At 46.2% G+C, this 19,490-nt stretch overlaps 1 protein-coding gene across 1 annotated transcript in view; it reads right to left on the bottom strand.

Annotated features, from left to right (window-relative positions):
• The window catches only part of LOC147083071 (NACHT, LRR and PYD domains-containing protein 3-like), a 79,357-nt gene extending 62,420 nt beyond the window's left edge, over nt 1–16,937 (bottom strand). Inside the window, exons 1-2 of the mRNA XM_085980283.1 lie at nt 16,498–16,937; nt 16,331–16,396 (exon numbers count right to left, since the gene is read on the bottom strand). Of these exons, the coding sequence (XP_085836409.1) occupies nt 16,331–16,396; nt 16,498–16,603 (172 nt within the window). The 5' untranslated portion in view covers nt 16,604–16,937. The remainder of the gene's footprint in view (nt 1–16,330; nt 16,397–16,497) is intronic.
• Between the last annotated feature and the right edge of the window lie 2,553 nt (nt 16,938–19,490).

Here is a 19,490-nt window from a genome sequence, read left to right as displayed (position 1 = left end):
GACAGACTGTGAATAGACAGGAGGTAGATTGCTATTGTTTCATGAATTGTGCAGGTTATCTGGGTATGTGTGCACTGAGAGAGGGACAGACTGTGAATAGACAGGAGGTAGATTGCTATTGTTTCATGAATTGTGCAGGTTATCTGGGGTATTGTGTGCACTGAGAGGGACAGACTGTGAATAGACAGGAGGTAGATTGTTATTGTTTCATGTATTGTGCAGGTTATCTGGGGTATTGTGTGCACTGAGAGAGGGACAGACTGAATAGACAGGAGGTAGATTGCTATTGTTTCATGAATAGTGCAGGTTATCTGGGGTATTGTGTGCACTGAGAGGGACAGACTGTGAATAGACAGGAGGTAGATTGCTATTGTTTCATGTATTGTGCAGGTTATCTGGGGTATTGTGTGCACTGAGAGAGGGACAGACTGTGAATAGACACAGGAGGTAGATTGCTATTGTTTCATGAATTGTGCAGGTTATCTGGGGTATTGTGTGCACTGAGAGAGGGACAGACTGTGAATAGACAGGAGGTAGATTGCTATTGTTTCATGAATTGTGCAGGTTATCTGGGGTATTGTGTGCACTGAGAGGGACAGACTGTGAATAGACAGGACGTAGATTGCTATTGTTTCATGAATTGTGCAGGTTATCTGGGGTATTGTGTGCACTGAGAGAGGGACAGACTGTGAATAGACAGGAGGGAGATTGCTTCTGTTTCATGAATTGTGCAGGTTATCTGGGGTATTGTGTGCACTGAGAGAGACAGACTGTGAATAGACAGGAGGTAGATTGCTATTGTTTCATGAATTGTGCAGGTTATCTGGGGTATTGTGTGCACAGAGAAGGACAGACTGTGAATAGACAGGAGGTAGATTGCTATTGTTTCATGAATTGTGCAGGTTATCTGGAGTATTGTGTGCACTGAGAGAGGGACAGACTGTGAATAGACAGGAGGTAGATTGCTATTTCATGTATTGTGCAGGTTATCTGCGGTATTGTGTGCACTGAGAGAGGGACAGACTGTGAATTGACAGGAGGTAGATTGCTATTGTTTCATGGATTGTGCAGGTTATCTGGGGTAATGTGTGCACTGAGAGAGGGACAGACTGTGAATAGACAGGAGGTAGATTGCTATTGTTGCATGAATTGTGCAGGTTACCTGGGGTATTGTGTGCACTGAGAGAGGGACAGACTGTGAATAGACAGGAGGTAGATTGCTATTGTTACATGAATTGTGCAGGTCATCTGGGGTATTGTTTGCACTGAGAGGGACAGACTGTGAATAGACAGGAGGTAGATTGCTATTGTTTCATGAATTGTGCAGGTTATCTGGGGTATTGTGTGCACTGAGAGAGGGACAGACTGTGAATAGACAGGAGGTAGATTGCTATTGTTTCATGTATTGTGCAGGTTATCTGGGGTATTGTGTGCACTGAGAGGGACAGACTGTGAATAGACAGGAGGTAGATTGCTATTGTTTCATGAATTGTGCAGGTTATCTGGGGTATTGTGTGCACTGAGAGAGGGACAGACTGTGAATAGACAGGAGGTAGATTGCTATTGTTTCATGTATTGTGCAGGTTATCTGGGGTATTGTGTGCACTGAGAGGGACAGACTGTGAATAGACAGGAGGTAGATTGCTATTTCATGAATTGTGCAGGTTATCTGGGGTATTGTGTGCACTGAGAGGGACAGACTGTGAATAGACAGGAGGAAGATTGCTATTTCATGAATTGTGCAGGTTATCTGTGGTATTGTGTGCACTGAGAGAGGGACAGACTGAATAGACAGGAGGTAGATTGCTATTGTTTCATGAATTGTGCAGGTTATCTGGGGTATTGTGTGCACTGAGAGAGGGACAGACTGTGAATAGACAGGAGATAGATAGCTATTGTTTCATGTGTTGTGCAGGTTATCTGGGGTATTGTGTGCACTGAGAGGGACAGACTGTGAGTAGACAGGAGGAAGATTGCTATTGTTTCATGAATTGTGCAGGTTATCTGGGGTACTGTGTGCACTGAGAGAGGGACAGACTGTGAATAGACAGGAGGTAGATTGCTATTGTTTCATGAATTGTGCAGGTTATCTGGGGTATTGTGTGCACTGTGAGGGACAGACCGTGAATAGACAGGAGGTAGATTGCTATAGTTTCATGAATTGTGCAGGTTATCTGGGGTTTTGTGTGCACTGAGAGAGGGACAGACTGTGAATAGACAGGAGGTAGATTGCTATTGTTTCATGTATTGTGCAGGTTATCTGGGGTATTGTGTGCACTGAGAGTGGGACAGACTGTGAATAGACAGGAGGTAGATTGCTATTGTTTCATGAATTGTGCAGGTTATCTGGGGTATTGTGTGCACTGAGAGAGGGACAGACTGTGAATAGACAGGAAGTAGATTGCTATTGTTTCATGAATTGTGCAGGTTATCTGGGGTATTGTGTGCACTGAGAGGGACAGACTGTGAATAGACAGGAGGTAGATTGCTATAGTTTCATGAATTGTGCAGGTTATCTGGGGTATTGTGTGCACAGAGAGGGACAGACTGTGAATAGACAGGAGGTAGATTGTTATTGTTTCATGTATTGTGCAGGTTATCTGGGGTATTGTGTGCACAGAGAGGGACAGACTGTGAATAGACAGGAGATAGATTGCTATTGTTTCATGGATTGTGCAGGTTATCTGGGGTATTGTGTGCACTGAGAGAGGGACAGACTGTGAATAGACAGGAGGTAGATTGCTATTGTTTCATGAATTGTGCAGGTTATCTGGGGTATTGTGTGCACTGAGAGGGACAGACTGTGAATAGACAGGAGGTAGATTGCTATTGTTTCATGTATTGTGCAGGTTATCTGGGGTATTGTGTGCACTGAGACAGGGACAGACTGTGAATGGACAGGAGGTAGATTGCTATTTCATGAATTGTGCAGGTTATCTGGGGTATTGTGTGCACTGAGAGAGGGACAGACTGTGAATAGACAGGAGGTAGATTGCTATTGTTTCATGTATTGTGCAGGTTATCTGGGGTATTGTGTGCACTGAGACAGGGACAGACTGTGAATGGACAGGAGGTAGATTGCTATTTCATGAATTGTGCAGGTTATCTGGGGTATTGTGTGCACTGAGAGAGGGACAGACTGTGAATAGACAGGAGGTAGATTGCTATTGTTTCATGAATTGTGCAGGTTATCTGGGGTATTGTGTGCACTGAGAGAGGGACAGACTGTGAATAGACAGGAGGTAGATTGCTATTGTTTCATGAATTGTGCAGGTTATCTGGGGTATTGTGTGCACTGAGAGAGGGACAGACTGTGAATAGACAGGAGGTAGATTGCTATTGTTTCATGTATTGTGCAGGTTATCTGGGGTATTGTGTGCACTGAGAGAGACAGACTGCGAATATACAGGAGGTAGATTGTTATTGTTTCATGAATTGTGCAGGTTATCTGGGGTATTGTGTGCACTGAGAGAGGGATGGACTGAATAGACAGGAGGTAGATTGCTATTGTTTCATGAATTGTGCAGGTTATCTGGGGTATTGTGTGCACTGAGAGAGGGACAGACTGTGAATAGACAGGAGGTAGATTGCTATTGTTTCATGTATTGTGCAGGTTATCTGGGGTATTGTGTGCACTGAGAGAAGGACAGACTGTGAATAGACTGGAGGTAGAATGCTATTGTTTCATGTATTGTGCAGGTTATCTGGGGTATTGTGTGCACCGAAAGAGGGACAGACTGTGAATAGACAGGAGGTAGATTGCTATTGTTTCATGTATTGTGCAGGTTATCTGGGGTATTGTGTAGGTTATCTGGGGTATTGTGTGCACTGAGAGCGGGACAGACTGTGAATAGACAGGAGGTAGATTGCTATTGTTTCATGAATTGTGCAGGTTATCTGGGGTATTGTGTGCACTGAGAGAGGGACAGACTGTGAATAGACAGGAGGTAGATTGCTATTGTTTCATGAATTGTGCAGGTTATCTGGGGTATTGTGTGCACTGAGAGGGACAGACTGTGAATAGACAGGAGGTAGATTGTTATTGTTTCATGTATTGTGCAGGTTATCTGGGGTATTGTGTGCACTGAGAGAGGGACAGACTGAATAGACAGGAGGTAGATTGCTATTGTTTCATGAATAGTGCAGGTTATCTGGGGTATTGTGTGCACTGAGAGGGACAGACTGTGAATAGACAGGAGGTAGATTGCTATTGTTTCATGTATTGTGCAGGTTATCTGGGGTATTGTGTGCACTGAGAGAGGGACAGACTGTGAATAGACAGGAGGTAGATTGCTATTGTTTCATGAATTGTGCAGGTTATCTGGGGTATTGTGTGCACTGAGAGAGGGACAGACTGTGAATAGACAGGAGGTAGATTGCTATTGTTTCATGAATTGTGCAGGTTATCTGGGGTATTGTGTGCACTGAGAGGGACAGACTGTGAATAGACAGGACGTAGATTGCTATTGTTTCATGAATTGTGCAGGTTATCTGGGGTATTGTGTGCACTGAGAGAGGGACAGACTGTGAATAGACAGGAGGGAGATTGCTTCTGTTTCATGAATTGTGCAGGTTATCTGGGGTATTGTGTGCACTGAGAGAGACAGACTGTGAATAGACAGGAGGTAGATTGCTATTGTTTCATGAATTGTGCAGGTTATCTGGGGTATTGTGTGCACAGAGAAGGACAGACTGTGAATAGACAGGAGGTAGATTGCTATTGTTTCATGAATTGTGCAGGTTATCTGGAGTATTGTGTGCACTGAGAGAGGGACAGACTGTGAATAGACAGGAGGTAGATTGCTATTTCATGTATTGTGCAGGTTATCTGCGGTATTGTGTGCACTGAGAGAGGGACAGACTGTGAATTGACAGGAGGTAGATTGCTATTGTTTCATGGATTGTGCAGGTTATCTGGGGTAATGTGTGCACTGAGAGAGGGACAGACTGTGAATAGACAGGAGGTAGATTGCTATTGTTGCATGAATTGTGCAGGTTACCTGGGGTATTGTGTGCACTGAGAGAGGGACAGACTGTGAATAGACAGGAGGTAGATTGCTATTGTTACATGAATTGTGCAGGTCATCTGGGGTATTGTTTGCACTGAGAGGGACAGACTGTGAATAGACAGGAGGTAGATTGCTATTGTTTCATGAATTGTGCAGGTTATCTGGGGTATTGTGTGCACTGAGAGAGGGACAGACTGTGAATAGACAGGAGGTAGATTGCTATTGTTTCATGTATTGTGCAGGTTATCTGGGGTATTGTGTGCACTGAGAGGGACAGACTGTGAATAGACAGGAGGTAGATTGCTATTGTTTCATGAATTGTGCAGGTTATCTGGGGTATTGTGTGCACTGAGAGAGGGACAGACTGTGAATAGACAGGAGGTAGATTGCTATTGTTTCATGTATTGTGCAGGTTATCTGGGGTATTGTGTGCACTGAGAGGGACAGACTGTGAATAGACAGGAGGTAGATTGCTATTTCATGAATTGTGCAGGTTATCTGGGGTATTGTGTGCACTGAGAGGGACAGACTGTGAATAGACAGGAGGAAGATTGCTATTTCATGAATTGTGCAGGTTATCTGGGGGATTTTGTGCACTGAGAGGGACAGACTGAATAGACAGGAGGTAGATTGCTATTGTTCCATGAATTGTGCAGGTTATCTGGGGTATTGTGTGCACTGAGAGAGGGACAGACTGTGAATAGACAGGAGGTAGATTGCTATTGTTTCATGAATTGTGCAGGTTATCTGGGGTATTGTGTGCACTGAGAGAGGGACAGACTGTGAATAGACAGGAGGTAGATTGCTATTGTTTCATGAATTGTGCAGGTTATCTGGGGTATTGTGTGCACTGAGAGGGACAGACTGAATAGAGAGGAGGTAGATTGGTATCGTTTCATGAATTGTGCAGGTTATCTGGGGTATTGTGTGCACTGAGAGAGGGACAGACTGTGAATAGACAGGAGGTAGATTGCTATTGTTTCATGAATTGTGCAGGTTATCTGGGGTATTGTGTGCACTGAGAGGGACAGACTGTGAATAGACAGGAGGTAGATTGCTATTGTTTCATGTATTGTGCAGGTTATCTGGGGTATTGTGTGCACTGAGAGGGACAGACTGTGAATAGACAGGAGGTAGATTGTTATTGTTTCATGTATTGTGCAGGTTATCTGGGGTATTGTGTGCACTGAGAGGGACAGACTGTGAATAGACAGGAGGTAGATTGCGATTGTTTCATGTATTGTGCAGGTTATCTGGGGTATTGTGTGCACTGAGAGAGGGACAGTCTGTGAATAGACAGGAGGTAGATTGCTATTGTTTCATGAATTGTGCAGGTTATCTGGGGTATTGTGTGCACTGAGAGAGGGACAGACTGTGAATAGACAGGAGGTAGATTGCTATTGTTTCATGAATTGTGCAGGTTATCTGGGGTATTGTGTGCACTGAGAGGGACAGACTGTGAATAGACAGGAGGTAGATTGCTATTGTTTCATGAATTGTGCTGGTTATCTGGGGTATTGTGTGCACTGAGAGAGGGACAGACTGTGAATAGACAGGAGGTAGATTGCTTCTGTTTCATGAATTGTGCAGGTTATCTGGGGTATTGTGTGCACTGAGAGAGACAGACTGTGAATAGACAGGAGGTAGATTGCTATTGTTTCATGAATCGTGCAGGTTATCTGGGGTATTGTGTGCACTGAGAGAGGGATAGACTGAATAGACAGGAGGTAGATTGCTATTGTTTCATGAATTGTGCAGGTTATCTGGGGTATTGTGTGCACTGAGAGAGGGACAGACTGTGAATAGACAGGAGGTAGATTGCTATTGTTTCATGTATTGTACAGGTTATGTGGGGTATTGTGTGCACTGAGAGAGGGACAGACTGTGAATAGATAGGAGGTAGATTGCTATTGTTTCATGAATTGTGCAGGTTATCTGGGGTATTGTGTGCACTGAGAGGGAGAGACTGTGAATAGACAGGAGGTAGATTGCTATTTCATGAATTGTGCAAGTTATCTGGGGTATTGTGTGCACTGAGAGAGGGTCAGACTGTGAATAGACAGGAGGTAGATTGCTGTTGTTTCATGCATTGTGCAGGTTATCTGGCGTATTGTGTGCACTGAGAGAGGGTCAGACTGTGAATAGACAGGAGGTAGATTGCTATTGTTTCATGTATTGTGCAGGTTATCTGGGGTATTGTGTGCACTGAGAGAGGGACAGACTGTGAATAGACAGGAGGTAGATTGCTATTGTTTCATGAATTGTGCAGATTATCTGGGGTATTGTGTGCACTGAGGGACAGACTGTGAATAGACAGGAGGTAGATTGCTATTGTTTCATGTATTGTGCAGGTTATCTGGGGTATTGTGTGCACTGAGAGAGGGACAGACTGTGAATAGACAGGAGGTAGATTGCTATTGTTTCATGAATTGTGCAGGTTATCTGGGGTATTGTGTGCACTGAGAGAGGGACAGACTGTGAATAGACAGGAGGTAGATTGCAATTGTTTCATGTATTGTGCAGGTTATCTGCGGTATTGTGTGCACTGAGAGAGGGACAGACTGTGAATAGACAGGAGGTAGATTGCTATTGTTTCATGGATTGTGCAGGTTATCTGGGGTAATGTGTGCACTGAGAGAGGGACAGACTGTGAATAGACAGGAGGTAGATTGCTATTGTTGCATGAATTGTGCAGGTTACCTGGGGTATTGTGTGTACTGAGAGGGACAGACTGTGAATAGACAGGAGGTAGATTGCTATTGTTTCATGAATTGTGCAGGTCATCTGGGGTATTGTGTGCACTGAGAGAGGGACAGACTGAATAGACAGGAGGTAGATTGCTATTGTTTCATGAATTGTGCAGGTTATCTGGGGTATTGTGTGCACTGAGAGTGACAGACTGTGAATAGACAGGAGGTAGATTGCTATTGTTTCATGAATTGTGCAGGTTATTTGGGGTATTGTGTGCACTGAGAGGGACAGACTGTGAATAGACAGGAGGTAGATTGCTATTGTTTCATGAATTGTGCTGGTTATCTGGGGTATTGTGTGCACTGAGAGAGAGACAGACTGTGAATAGACAGGAGGTAGATTGCTATTGTTTCATGAATCGTGCAGGTTATCTGGGGTATTGTGTGCACTGAGAGAGGGATAGACTGAATAGACAGGAGGTAGATTGCTATTGTTTCATGAATTGTGCAGGTTATCTGGGGTATTGTGTGCACTGAGAGGGAGAGACTGTGAATAGACAGGAGGTAGATTGCTATTTCATGAATTGTGCAGGTTATCTGGGGTATTGTGTGCACTGAGAGAGGGTCAGACTGTGAATAGACAGGAGGTAGATTGCTATTGTTTCATGCATTGTGCAGGTTATCTGGCGTATTGTGTGCACTGAGAGAGGGTCAGACTGTGAATAGACAGGAGGTAGATTGCTATTGTTTCATGTATTGTGCAGGTTATCTGGGGTATTGTGTGCACTGAGAGAGGGACAGACTGTGAATAGACAGGAGGTAGATTGCTATTGTTTCATGAATTGTGCAGATTATCTGGGGTATTGTGTGCACTGAGGGACAGACTGTGAATAGACAGGAGGTAGATTGCTATTGTTTCATGTATTGTGCAGGTTATCTGGGGTATTGTGTGCACTGAGAGAGGGACAGACTGTGAATAGACAGGAGGTAGATTGCTATTGTTTCATGAATTGTGCAGGTTATCTGGGGTATTGTGTGCACTGAGAGAGGGACAGACTGTGAATAGACAGGAGGTGGATTGCTATTGTTTCATGTATTGTGCAGGTTATCTGGGGTAATGTGTGCACTGAGAGAGGGACAGACTGTGAATAGACAGGAGGTAGATTGCTATTGTTGCATGAATTGTGCAGGTTACCTGGGGTATTGTGTGTACTGAGAGGGACAGACTGTGAATAGACAGGAGGTAGATTGCTATTGTTTCATGAATTGTGCAGGTCATCTGGGGTATTGTGTGCACTGAGAGCGACAGACTGTGAATAGACAGGAGGTAGATTGCTATTGTTTCATGTATTGTGCAGGTTATCTGGGGTATTGTGTGCACTGAGAGAGGGACAGACTGTGAATAGACAGGAGGTAGACTGCTATTGTTTCATGTATTGTGCAGGTTATCTGGGGTATTGTTTGCACTGAGAGGGACAGACTGAATAGACAGGAGGTAGATTGCTATTGTTTCATGAATTGTGCAGGTTATCTGGGGTACTGTGTGCACTGAGAGGGACAGACTGTGAATAGACAGGAGGTAGATTGCTATTGTTTCATGTATTGTGCAGGTTATCTGGGGTATTGTGTGCACTAAGAGAGGGGCAGACTGTGAATAGACAGGAGGTAAATTGATATTGTTTCATGTATTGTGCAGGTTATCTGGGGTATTGTGTGCACTGAGAGGGACAGACTGTGAATAGGCAGGAGGTAGATTGCTATTGTTTCATGAATTGTGCAGGTTATCTGGGGTATTGTGTGCACTAAGAGAGGGGCAGACTGTGAATAGACAGGAGGTAAATTGATATTGTTTCATGTATTGTGCAGGTTATCTGGGGTATTGTGTGCACTGAGAGGGACAGACTGTGAATAGGCAGGAGGTAGATTGCTATTGTTTCATGTATTGTGCAGGTTATCTGGGGTATTGTGTGCACTGAGTGAGGGACAGACTGTGAATAGACAGGAGGTAGATTGCTATTGTTTCATGAATTGTGCAGGTTATTTGGGGTATTGTGTGCACTGAGAGAGGGACAGACTGTGAATAGACAGGAGGTAGATTGCTATTGTTTCATGAATTGTGCAGGTTATCTGGGGTATTGTGTGACTGAGAGGGACAGACTGTGAATAGACAGGAGGTAGACTGCTATTGTTTCATGAATTGTGCAGGTTATCTGGGGTATTGTGTGCACTGAGAGGGACAGACTGTGAATAGACAGGAGGTAGATTGCTATTGTTTCATGAATTGTGCAGGTTATCTGGGGTATTGTGTGCACTGAGAGGGACAGACTGTGAATAGACAGGAGGTAGATTGCTATTGTTTCATGAATTGTGCAGGTTATCTGGGGTATTGTGTGCACTGAGAGAGGGACAGACTGTGAATAGACAGGAGGTAGATTGCTATTGTTTCATGTATTGAGCAGGTTATCTGGGCTATTGTGTGCACTGAGAGGGACAGACTGAATAGACAGGAGGTAGATTGCTATTGTTTCATGAATTGTGCAGGTTATCTGGGGTATTGTGTGCACTGAGAGGGACAGACTTTGAATAGACAGGAGGTAGTTTGCTATTGTTTCATGTATTGTGCAGGTTATCTGGGGTATTGTGTGCACTGAGAGAGGGACAGACTGTGAATAGACAGGAGGTAGATTGCTATTGTTTCATGAATTGTGCAGGTTATCTGGGGTACTGTGTGCACTGAGAGAGGGACAGACTGTGAATAGACAGGAGGTAGATTGCTATTGTTTCATGAATTGTGCAGGTTATCTGGGGTATTGTGTGCACTGAGAGAGGGACAGACTGAGAATAGACAGGAGGTAAATTGCTATTGTTTCATGAATTGTGCAGGTTATCTGGGGTATTGTGTGCACTGAGAGGGACAGACTGAATAGACAGGAGGTAGATTGCTATTGTTTCATGAATTGTGCAGCTTATCTGGGGTATTGTGTGCACTGAGAGAGGGACAGACTGTGAATAGACAGGAGGTAGATTGCTATTGTTTCATGTATTGTGCAGGTTATCTGGGGTATTGTGTGCACTGAGAGAGGGACAGACTGTGAATAGACAGGAGGTAGATTGCTATTGTTTCATGAATTGTGCAGGTTATCTGGGGTATTGTGTGCACTGAGAGAGGGACAGACTGTGACTCGACAGGAGGTAGATTGCTATTGTTTCATGAATTGTGCAGGTTATCTGGGGTATTGTGTGCACTGAGAGAGGGACAGACTGTGACTAGACAGGAGGTAGATTGCTATTGTTTCATGAATTGTGCAGGTTATCTGGGGTATTGTGTGCACTGAGAGAGGGACAGACTGTGAATAGACAGGAGGTAGATTGCTATTGTTTCATGAATTGTGCAGGTTATCTGGGATATTGTGTGCACTGAGAGTGGGACACATAGTGAGTAGACAGGAGGTAGATTGCTATTGTTTCATGAATTGTGCAGGTTATCTGGGGTATTGTGTGCACTGAGAGGGACAGACTGTGAATAGACAGGAGGTAGATTGCTATTGTTTCATGTATTGTGCAGGTTATCTGGGGTATTGTTTGCACTGAGAGAGGGACAGACTGTGAATAGACAGGAGGTAGATTGCTATTGTTTCATGTATTGTGCAGGTTATCTGGGATATTGTGTGCACTGAGAGGGACAGACTGTGAATAGACAGGAGGTAGATTGCTATTGTTTCATGTATTGTGCTGGTTATCTGGGGTATTGTGTGCACTGAGAGGGACAGACTGTGAATAGACAGGAGGTAGATTGCTATTGTTTCATGAATTGTGCAGGTTATCTGGGGTATAGTATGCACTGAGAGAGGGACAGACTGTGAATAGACAGGAGGTAGATTGCTATTGTTTCATGAATTGTGCAGGTTATCCGGTGTATTGTGTGCACGGAGAAAGATGGTTGAAGGTATTCAGAGGTTAGGCTGTAAGAAGGCTTACTGGGTTTGATGAGTTTTGTTTGATCAGGAGACTTCGGTATTGAAATGTTTTAATGGATTTCACAAAATTAATGCAGAGATCAGGCTCACAATTAGCAAAATAATTACTAATGGAGTGAATTGAAAGTAAGAGGGTAACTCAGGGTATTTTTGTTGCCCGTAACATAATTTATTGGGTGGACCAGTTACCAAGGAAACACAGTGATGGGGCCTTGTTAGGCGGGGTAGAGACAATTGAACGAGTTTGTGTCAATACACGGAGAGGGGTAAGTGGGTCATCTCTCTAACAGGGACAGGCTTATCTTGGGTCAAATACACATTTTCTGCACCTAATCATTCTCCTGTTATAAGGGGCTGGATTTTCCAACCCCCATGGGTGCGTACTAGGTGTGTATGCACCCATTGGCGTCTCGCAAGTGTCAGTTTCAGGCAATGGAAGCGCATGTGCTGAAAACCGGCACTGGCGATCTGTCAAGGTCCGCCAGCCCAGGAAAATTGCCTCTGCGGGTGGAGAGATGCGCTTTTTGCACAACTTCCGCCCGCTGAAAGGCCATGGAATTCCTACGCCTGGTTAAAGCAGGCGAAAGGCCGGATTTTATCTGCTTAAGAATGTTGAAAAATAGAAATATTACATTTGACAACGCCATAGCATACAAGGCTACGGACCAAGTGCTGGGAAATGGGATTAGAATAGACAGGGCTTGAAGGCCGGTGCGGACACGATGGGCCGAAGGGCTTCTTTCTGTGCTGTATAACTCTATGACTCAATTCTGTGTGTACAGACCTGTCAAAAGTATGAAGGGGGATCCCATTCTTTGATTGGTTCACCTAGCCTACATGATCCCAATGGCGCGCGAACTGCATCTGCCCCTGGGATACGTGGGCTTCTCCCAGCAGAGATGCGGAGAGACCCCGGCGCGGACCCGGACAGGCCCCGGCGCGGACCCGGACAGGCCCCGGCGCGGACCCGGACAGGCCCCGGCGCGGACACGGACAGGCCCCGGCGCGGACACGGACAGGCCCCGGCGCAGACCGGAGAGGATGTGGACCCGGAGATGCCCGGCGTAGACCCAGAGAGGGCGCGGACCCGGAGTGGGCCCGGCGCAGAACCGGAGAGGCCCCAGCGCAGACCCGGCACGGACCCGGAGAGGCCTGGCGCAGACCCGGAGAGGCCCAGCCTTGGGATTTATGGAACCAGCAGGTAGGTTCAAAGATTTGTTCCGATCGGAGGCATCAGGATCCTGCCAGGTGTGTATGGGGATTCACAGTGTATCAGGATTCTGTCAGGTGTGTATGGGGTTTCACAGTGTATCAGGATCCTGCCAGGTGTGTATGAGGTTTCACAGTGTATCAGGATTCTGTCAGGTGTGTGCAATTTTTCATCGCCTTGTGAGGAAGGATGTTCTTGCCATGGAGGGAGTTCAGCTAAGATTCACCAGGCTGATACCTGGGATGGCAGGAATGACGTATGAGGAGAGATTGGGTCGATTGGGCTTGTACTCGCTGGAGTTTAGAAGAATGATAGGGGATCTCATTGAAACTTATAAAATACTGGCAGGACTGGACAGACTCGATGCAGGGAGGATGTTCCCGATGGTCGGAGAATCCAGAACCAGGGGTCACAGTCTAAGGATAAGGGTAGGCCCTTCAGGACAGAAATGAGGAGGAATTTATTCACCCAGAGAGTGGTGAACCTGTGGAATTCTCTAACACAGAAGGCAGTAGAGGCCAATTCATTAAATATATTCAAGAAGGAGTTGGATATATTTCTTAAGGCTAAAGGGATCAAGGGGTATGGGGAGAAAGCAGGGACTGGGTACTGAATTCGGATGATCAGCCATGATCGGATTGAATGGCAGAGCAGACTCGAGGGGCCTAATGGCCTACTCCTGCTCCTATATTCGAAGTTTCTATGCCAGGTGTGTATGGGGTTTCAGTGTATCAGGATCCTGCCAGGTGTGTATGGGGTTTCAGTGTATCAGGACCCTGCCAGGTGTGTATGGGGTTTCACAGTGTATCAGGATCCTGCCAGGTGTGTATGGGGTTTCACAGTGTATCAGGATCCTGCCAGGTGTGTCTGGGGTTTCACAGTGTATCAGGATCCTGCCAGGTGTGTATGGGGTTTCACAGTGTATCAGGATCCTGCCAGGTGTGTATGGGGTTTCACAGTGTATCAGGATCCTGCCAGGTGTGTGTGGGGTTTCAGTGTATCAGGACCCTGCCAGGTGTGTATGGGGTTTCACAGTGTATCAGGATCCTGCCAGGTGTGTATGGGGTTTCAGTGTATCAGGATCCTGCCAGGTGTGTATGGGGTTTCACATTGTATCAGGATCCTGCCAGGTGTGTATGGGGTTTCACAGTGTATCAGGACCCTGCCAGGTGTGTGTGGGGTTTCAGTGTATCAGGATCCTGCCAGGTGTGTATGGGGTTTCACAGTGTATCAGGATCCTGCCAGGTGTGTATGGGGTTTCCCAGTGTATCAGGATCCTGCCAGGTGTGTATGGGGTTTCAGTGTATCAGGATCCTGCCAGGTGTGTATGGGGTTTCAGAGTGTATCAGGACCCTGCCAGGTGTGTGTGGGGTTTCACAGTGTATCAGGATCCTCCCAGGTGTGTATGGGGTTTCACAGTGTATCAGGATCCTGCCAGGTGTGTATGGGGTTTCACAGTGTATCAGGCTCCTGCCAGGTGTGTATGGGGTTTCACAGTGTATCAGGATCCTGCCAGGTGTGTATGGGGTTTCACAGTGTATCAGGATCCTGCCAGGTGTGTATGGGGTTTCACAGTGTATCGGGATCCTGCCAGGTGTGTATGGGGTTTCAGTGTATCAGGATCCTGCCAGGTGTGTGTGGGGTTTCACAGTGTATCAGGATCCTGCCAGGTGTGTATGGGGTTTCACAGTGTATCAGGATCCTGCCAGGTGTGTATGGGGTTTCAGTGTATCAGGATCCTGCCAGGTGTGTATGGGGTTTCACAGTGTATCGGGATCCTGCCAGGTGTGTATGGGGTTTCACAGTGTATCAGGATCCTGCCAGGTGTGTATGGGGTTTCACAGTGTATCAGGATCCTGCCAGGTGTGTATGGGGTTTCACAGTGTATCAGGATCCTGCCAGGTATGTATGGGGTTTCACAGTGTATCAGGATCCTGCCAGGCGTGTATGGGGTTTCACAGTGTATCAGGATCCTGCCAGGCGTGTATGGGGTTTCACAGTGTATCAGGATCCTGCCAGGCGTGTATGGGGTTTCACAGTGTATCGGGATCCTGCCAGGTGTGTATGGGGTTTCACAGTGTATCGGGATCCTGCCAGGTGTGTATGGGGTTTCACAGTGTATCAGGATCCTGCCAGGTGTGTATGGGGTTTCACAGTATATCAGGATCCTGCCAGGTGTGTCTGGGTTTTCAGTGTGTCAGGGCCCTGCCAGGTGTGTATGGGGTTTCACAGTGTATCAGGATCCTGCCAGGTGTGTATGGGGTTTCACAGTGTATCGGGATCCTGCCAGGTGTGTATGGGGTTTCACAGTGTATCAGGATCCTGCCAGGTGTGTATGGGGTTTAACAGTGTATCAGGATCCTGCCAGGTGTGTCTGGGGTTTCACAGTGTATCAGGATCCTGCCAGGTGTGCATGGGGTTTCACAGTGTATCAGGATTCTGCCAGGTGTGTATGGGGTTTCAGTGTATCAGGACCCTGCCAGGTGTGTCTGGGGTTTCACAGTGTATCAGGACCCTGCCAGGTATGTATGGGGTTTCACAGTGTATCAGGATCCTGCCAGGTGTGTATGCGGTTTCAGTGTATCAGGACCCTGCCAGGTGTGTATGGGGTTTCAGTGTATCAGGATCCTGCCAGGTGTGTATGGGGTTTCACAGTGTATCAGGCTCCTGCCAGGTGTGTATGGGGTTTCACCATGTATCAGGATCCTGCCAGGTGTGTGTGGGGTTTCACAGTGTATCAGGATCCTGCCAGGTGTGTGTGGGGTTTCACAGTGTATCAGGATCCTGCTAGGTGTGTATGGGGTTTCACAGTGTATCAGGATCCTGCCAGGTGTGTATGGGGTTTCACAGTGTATCAGGATCCTGCCAGGTGTGTATGGGGTTTCACAGTGTATCAGGATCCTGCCAGGTGTGTATGGGGTTTCACAGTGTATCAGGATCCTGCCAGGTGTGTATGGGGTTTCACAGTGTATCAGGATTCTGCCAGGTGCGTATGGAGTTTCCCAGTGTATCAGGATTCTGCCAGGTGTGTATGGGGTTTCAGTGTATCAGGATCCTGCCAGGTGTGTATGGGGTTTCACAGTGTATCAGGATCCTGCCAGGTGTGTATGGGGTTTCACAGTGTATCAGGATCCTGCCAGGTGTGTATGGGGTTTCACAGTGAATCAGGATCCTGCCAGGTGTAGGCAATGTGCAGTCGGATTAACTGGAGAATACAAGACCTGCAAATTTACCAATAATTCAAAAATCAGCTTTATTTGTAAATTGAATCTATGGAGAACTTTTGTGGATTAATCACGAATCCAAATAATGTTCCATCCTATTCCCTGAGCCTTGGACCTTCTCATTCACAGATTCTGACAACATTTAAACAAATCAGCCCCAGTCAAATATTTGGATTCTATCGTGAGATAAACGGTTTGAAATCTCCATTTCATCACTTACCTCTCAGGTGTCTGGGTACTTCGGATAAACCTCGTGCGATGTTCATGTAATCAAATGGATCAGAACCTGTTTAAATCAATTAGTGTTCATGAAATCAGATCTGTGTAATATTACAGTAAAATCCTGTTTGAATGTGAAATTGAATTCAGCGTGTGATTTTACCGTACCAAGTTCCTGTATTTCTTTCAGTATTTTGTTCAGCTTTGGTACCCCATGGCGCATTTTCACAAAGGATTCCCACATCACCCTTCGGGCCCGAGAGCCTTTCTCCATCACCAGAGTTAGGAGAAGTTTGGAACTGTCCGCCCGGTTTCCCTTCTCCGCGAGCTCAGTGACTTTCTGTAAAGAATAGTAATGAATATATTGAGGAGCTGAGTGAAATATAAACACCGAGAATGAGAAGGAAAGGATCTGCTCAGTGATGGGATCTCCCAGTTGTTGAGCACAGGAAGCAGTCACTGTGCCAGGTTCTGATCCATTCTGAACATGGGCTGAATATTCTGTAAATATCTTGATTCAGTCATTAACGGCAAAGAAATTTGATGAATTATAGTTCTCAGAGAGTGAGGAATCGCTGAGAATCTGCAGCAGTTTTAACATGATTATTTGTCTCTGTCCTTCAGTGTCCAACATGACATCAGATTACTGACAGACAATATGATAGACTCCTTTCTCTCAGTTTTTCCTGCTGCTGCACTTTGCGATTTCCCGAGAAATAAAAAAGCAGCGAGTCAGAACTCTAGTGGCAGGGAAGGAACGAATCTGAAGTGAGAGAAACAGCTAGAAAACTGTCTGAGAAATTACACTGACTAATCGAAACAATCACTGTTGGTGTAGGGCTGGAGAATCGACCAATAAAAATAATGAAAAATCTAATCGCTTTCCCCCCGGTAATTGAAATGTCCGACACCCGTTATTTTACACATCCGCTGCCGGTATGAAACCTCGGTAACTGAGAACAGATATCCAGCAATGGGGTTGGTGTAGTCAGGACTTATCAGCAAAACTTACATTTATATAACACCTTTAATGCAGAAAAGAAAGCGTCAAAAGGCACTTCAGAGGTGCAATCAGACAACGGACAGAGAGATGATGAGACATCGAGAACGATAGCCTGTTGGTTATGTTACTGGATGGGTAATGATATAGAGAGGGCGAGGTGTGGAGAACGATAGCCTGTTGGTTATGTTACTGGACGAGTAATGATATAGAGAGGGCGAGGTGTGGAGAACGATAGCCTGTTGGTTATGTTACTGGACGGGTAACGATATGGAGAGGGCGAGGTGTGGAGAACGATAGCCTGTTGGTTATGTTACTGGACGGGTAATGATAGAGAGGGCGAGGTGTGGAGAACGATAGCCTGTTGGTTATGTTACTGGACAAGTAATCCTGAGATAACGGTCCAAATATCATCGTGGACGTTTCACGAATTGAATTCAAATTTGAAACATTTCAAAACAAAAAGCTGATATTAGTAAAGATCGTCGTAAAACCCAATGCCCTTTACGCCTGGTCTATACGCGACTCCAGTCCTTCACCAATGTGATGGCCTCTGAAATGGCCTAGAAAGCCTCTTGAAAGAAGGATACAGAAGAATAAAACCAGGCGGACCGCTCAGCTTCGGCATTGGATTCGGACACCACAAAGGAACACCCAGCCCAGTCAACCCTGCCAATCCCTCCTCATTAACTCCTGGGGACTGGTGCCAAAGTAGGGAGAAGTGGACCACACATTAGTCAAGCAACTGTGTGACATAGTGATACATTTAAAATCATAGTTATTCGGCAAAGTCCCAGGTACCGCCATCAGCAGTCATCGGACAGGACAGACCCACCAGTGGTGGGCGCAGTGATGTACCCTCAGATGCAAGTGTCCTTCGTGTCATCAACATTGACTCCAGAGCCAAGGAAATCTCATGCCTTCAGGTCAAACATGGGCAAGGAAACCTCCTGCTGATTACCACCTACCGCCCTCCCTCAGCCAATGAATCAGTGCTCCTCCATTTTGAACACAACTTGGAGGAAGCACTAAAGGTGACAAAAGTTCCAGAATGTACAGTAGGTGTGAGATTTAGTGCAGAGGTCCCCCGCATTTCAGTATCAAGAAACAAATGAATGAACTGGGCACAGCAAATGCTAAAGGTCCCGTCAATATTCTGGCTGTGGTGTTGAAGATCTGTGCTTTGGAACTAACCGTACATCTAGTGAAGTTGTTCCAGTATATCCACATCACTGGAATCTGCCCGACAATGTCGAGAATTGTCCAGGTATGTCCAGTCCACAAAGAGGACAAATCCAACCCGATCAATTACCGCCCTATCAGCCTGCTCGCAATCATCATCAAAGTGTTGGAAGGAGTTATAAACACTGCTATCAAGCAGCACTTCATCACAAATAAGCTGCTCACCGAGGCTCAATTTGAGTTCCACCAGGACCAATCGACTCCAAACAAAGGACCAAAGAACTGAATTCCAGCTGTGAGGTGACAGTGACTGTGCTTGGCATCAAGGCAGTGTTCGACGTGTGTGGCACCATGGAGTGTGGTTATTGGAGCAGAATCGTCTCAGCACCCGGACATCACTGCAGGAGTTCCTCGGGACAGTGTTCGACGTGTGTGGCACCATGGAGTGTGGTTATTGGAGAATCGTCTCAGCACCAGGACATCACTGCAGGAGATCCTCGGGACAGTGTTCAACGTGTGTGACACCATGGAGTGTGGTTATTGGAGAATCGTCTCAGCACCAGGACATCACTGCAGGAGTTCCTCGGGACAGTGTTCGACGTGTGTGGCACCATGGAGTGTGGTTATTGGAGGAGAATCGTCTCAGCACCAGGACATCACTGCAGGAGATCCTCGGGACAGTGTTCGTCGTGTGTGACACCATGGAGTGTGTTTATTGGAGGAGAATCGACTCAGCACCAGGACATCACTGCAGGAGATCCTCGGGACTGTGTTCGTCGTGTGTGACACCATGGAGTGTGGTTATTGGAGGAGAATCGTCTCAGCACCAGGACATCACTGCAGGAGATCCTCGGGACAGTGTTCGACGTGTGTGACACCATGGAGTGTGGTTATTGGAGAATCGTCTCAGCACCAGGACATCACTGCAGGAGTTCCTCGGGACAGTGTTCGACGTGTGTGGCACCATGGAGTGTGGTTA

This window comes from Somniosus microcephalus, unplaced genomic scaffold (genome assembly GCF_052327205.1).
Source record: "Somniosus microcephalus isolate GS21.2 unplaced genomic scaffold, FLI_Smic_1.0 scaffold98, whole genome shotgun sequence".
NCBI lineage: Eukaryota > Metazoa > Chordata > Chondrichthyes > Squaliformes > Somniosidae > Somniosus > Somniosus microcephalus.
Note: the sequence above shows the minus strand (reverse complement) of the source record. Positions and strands in the feature narration are given on the sequence as shown.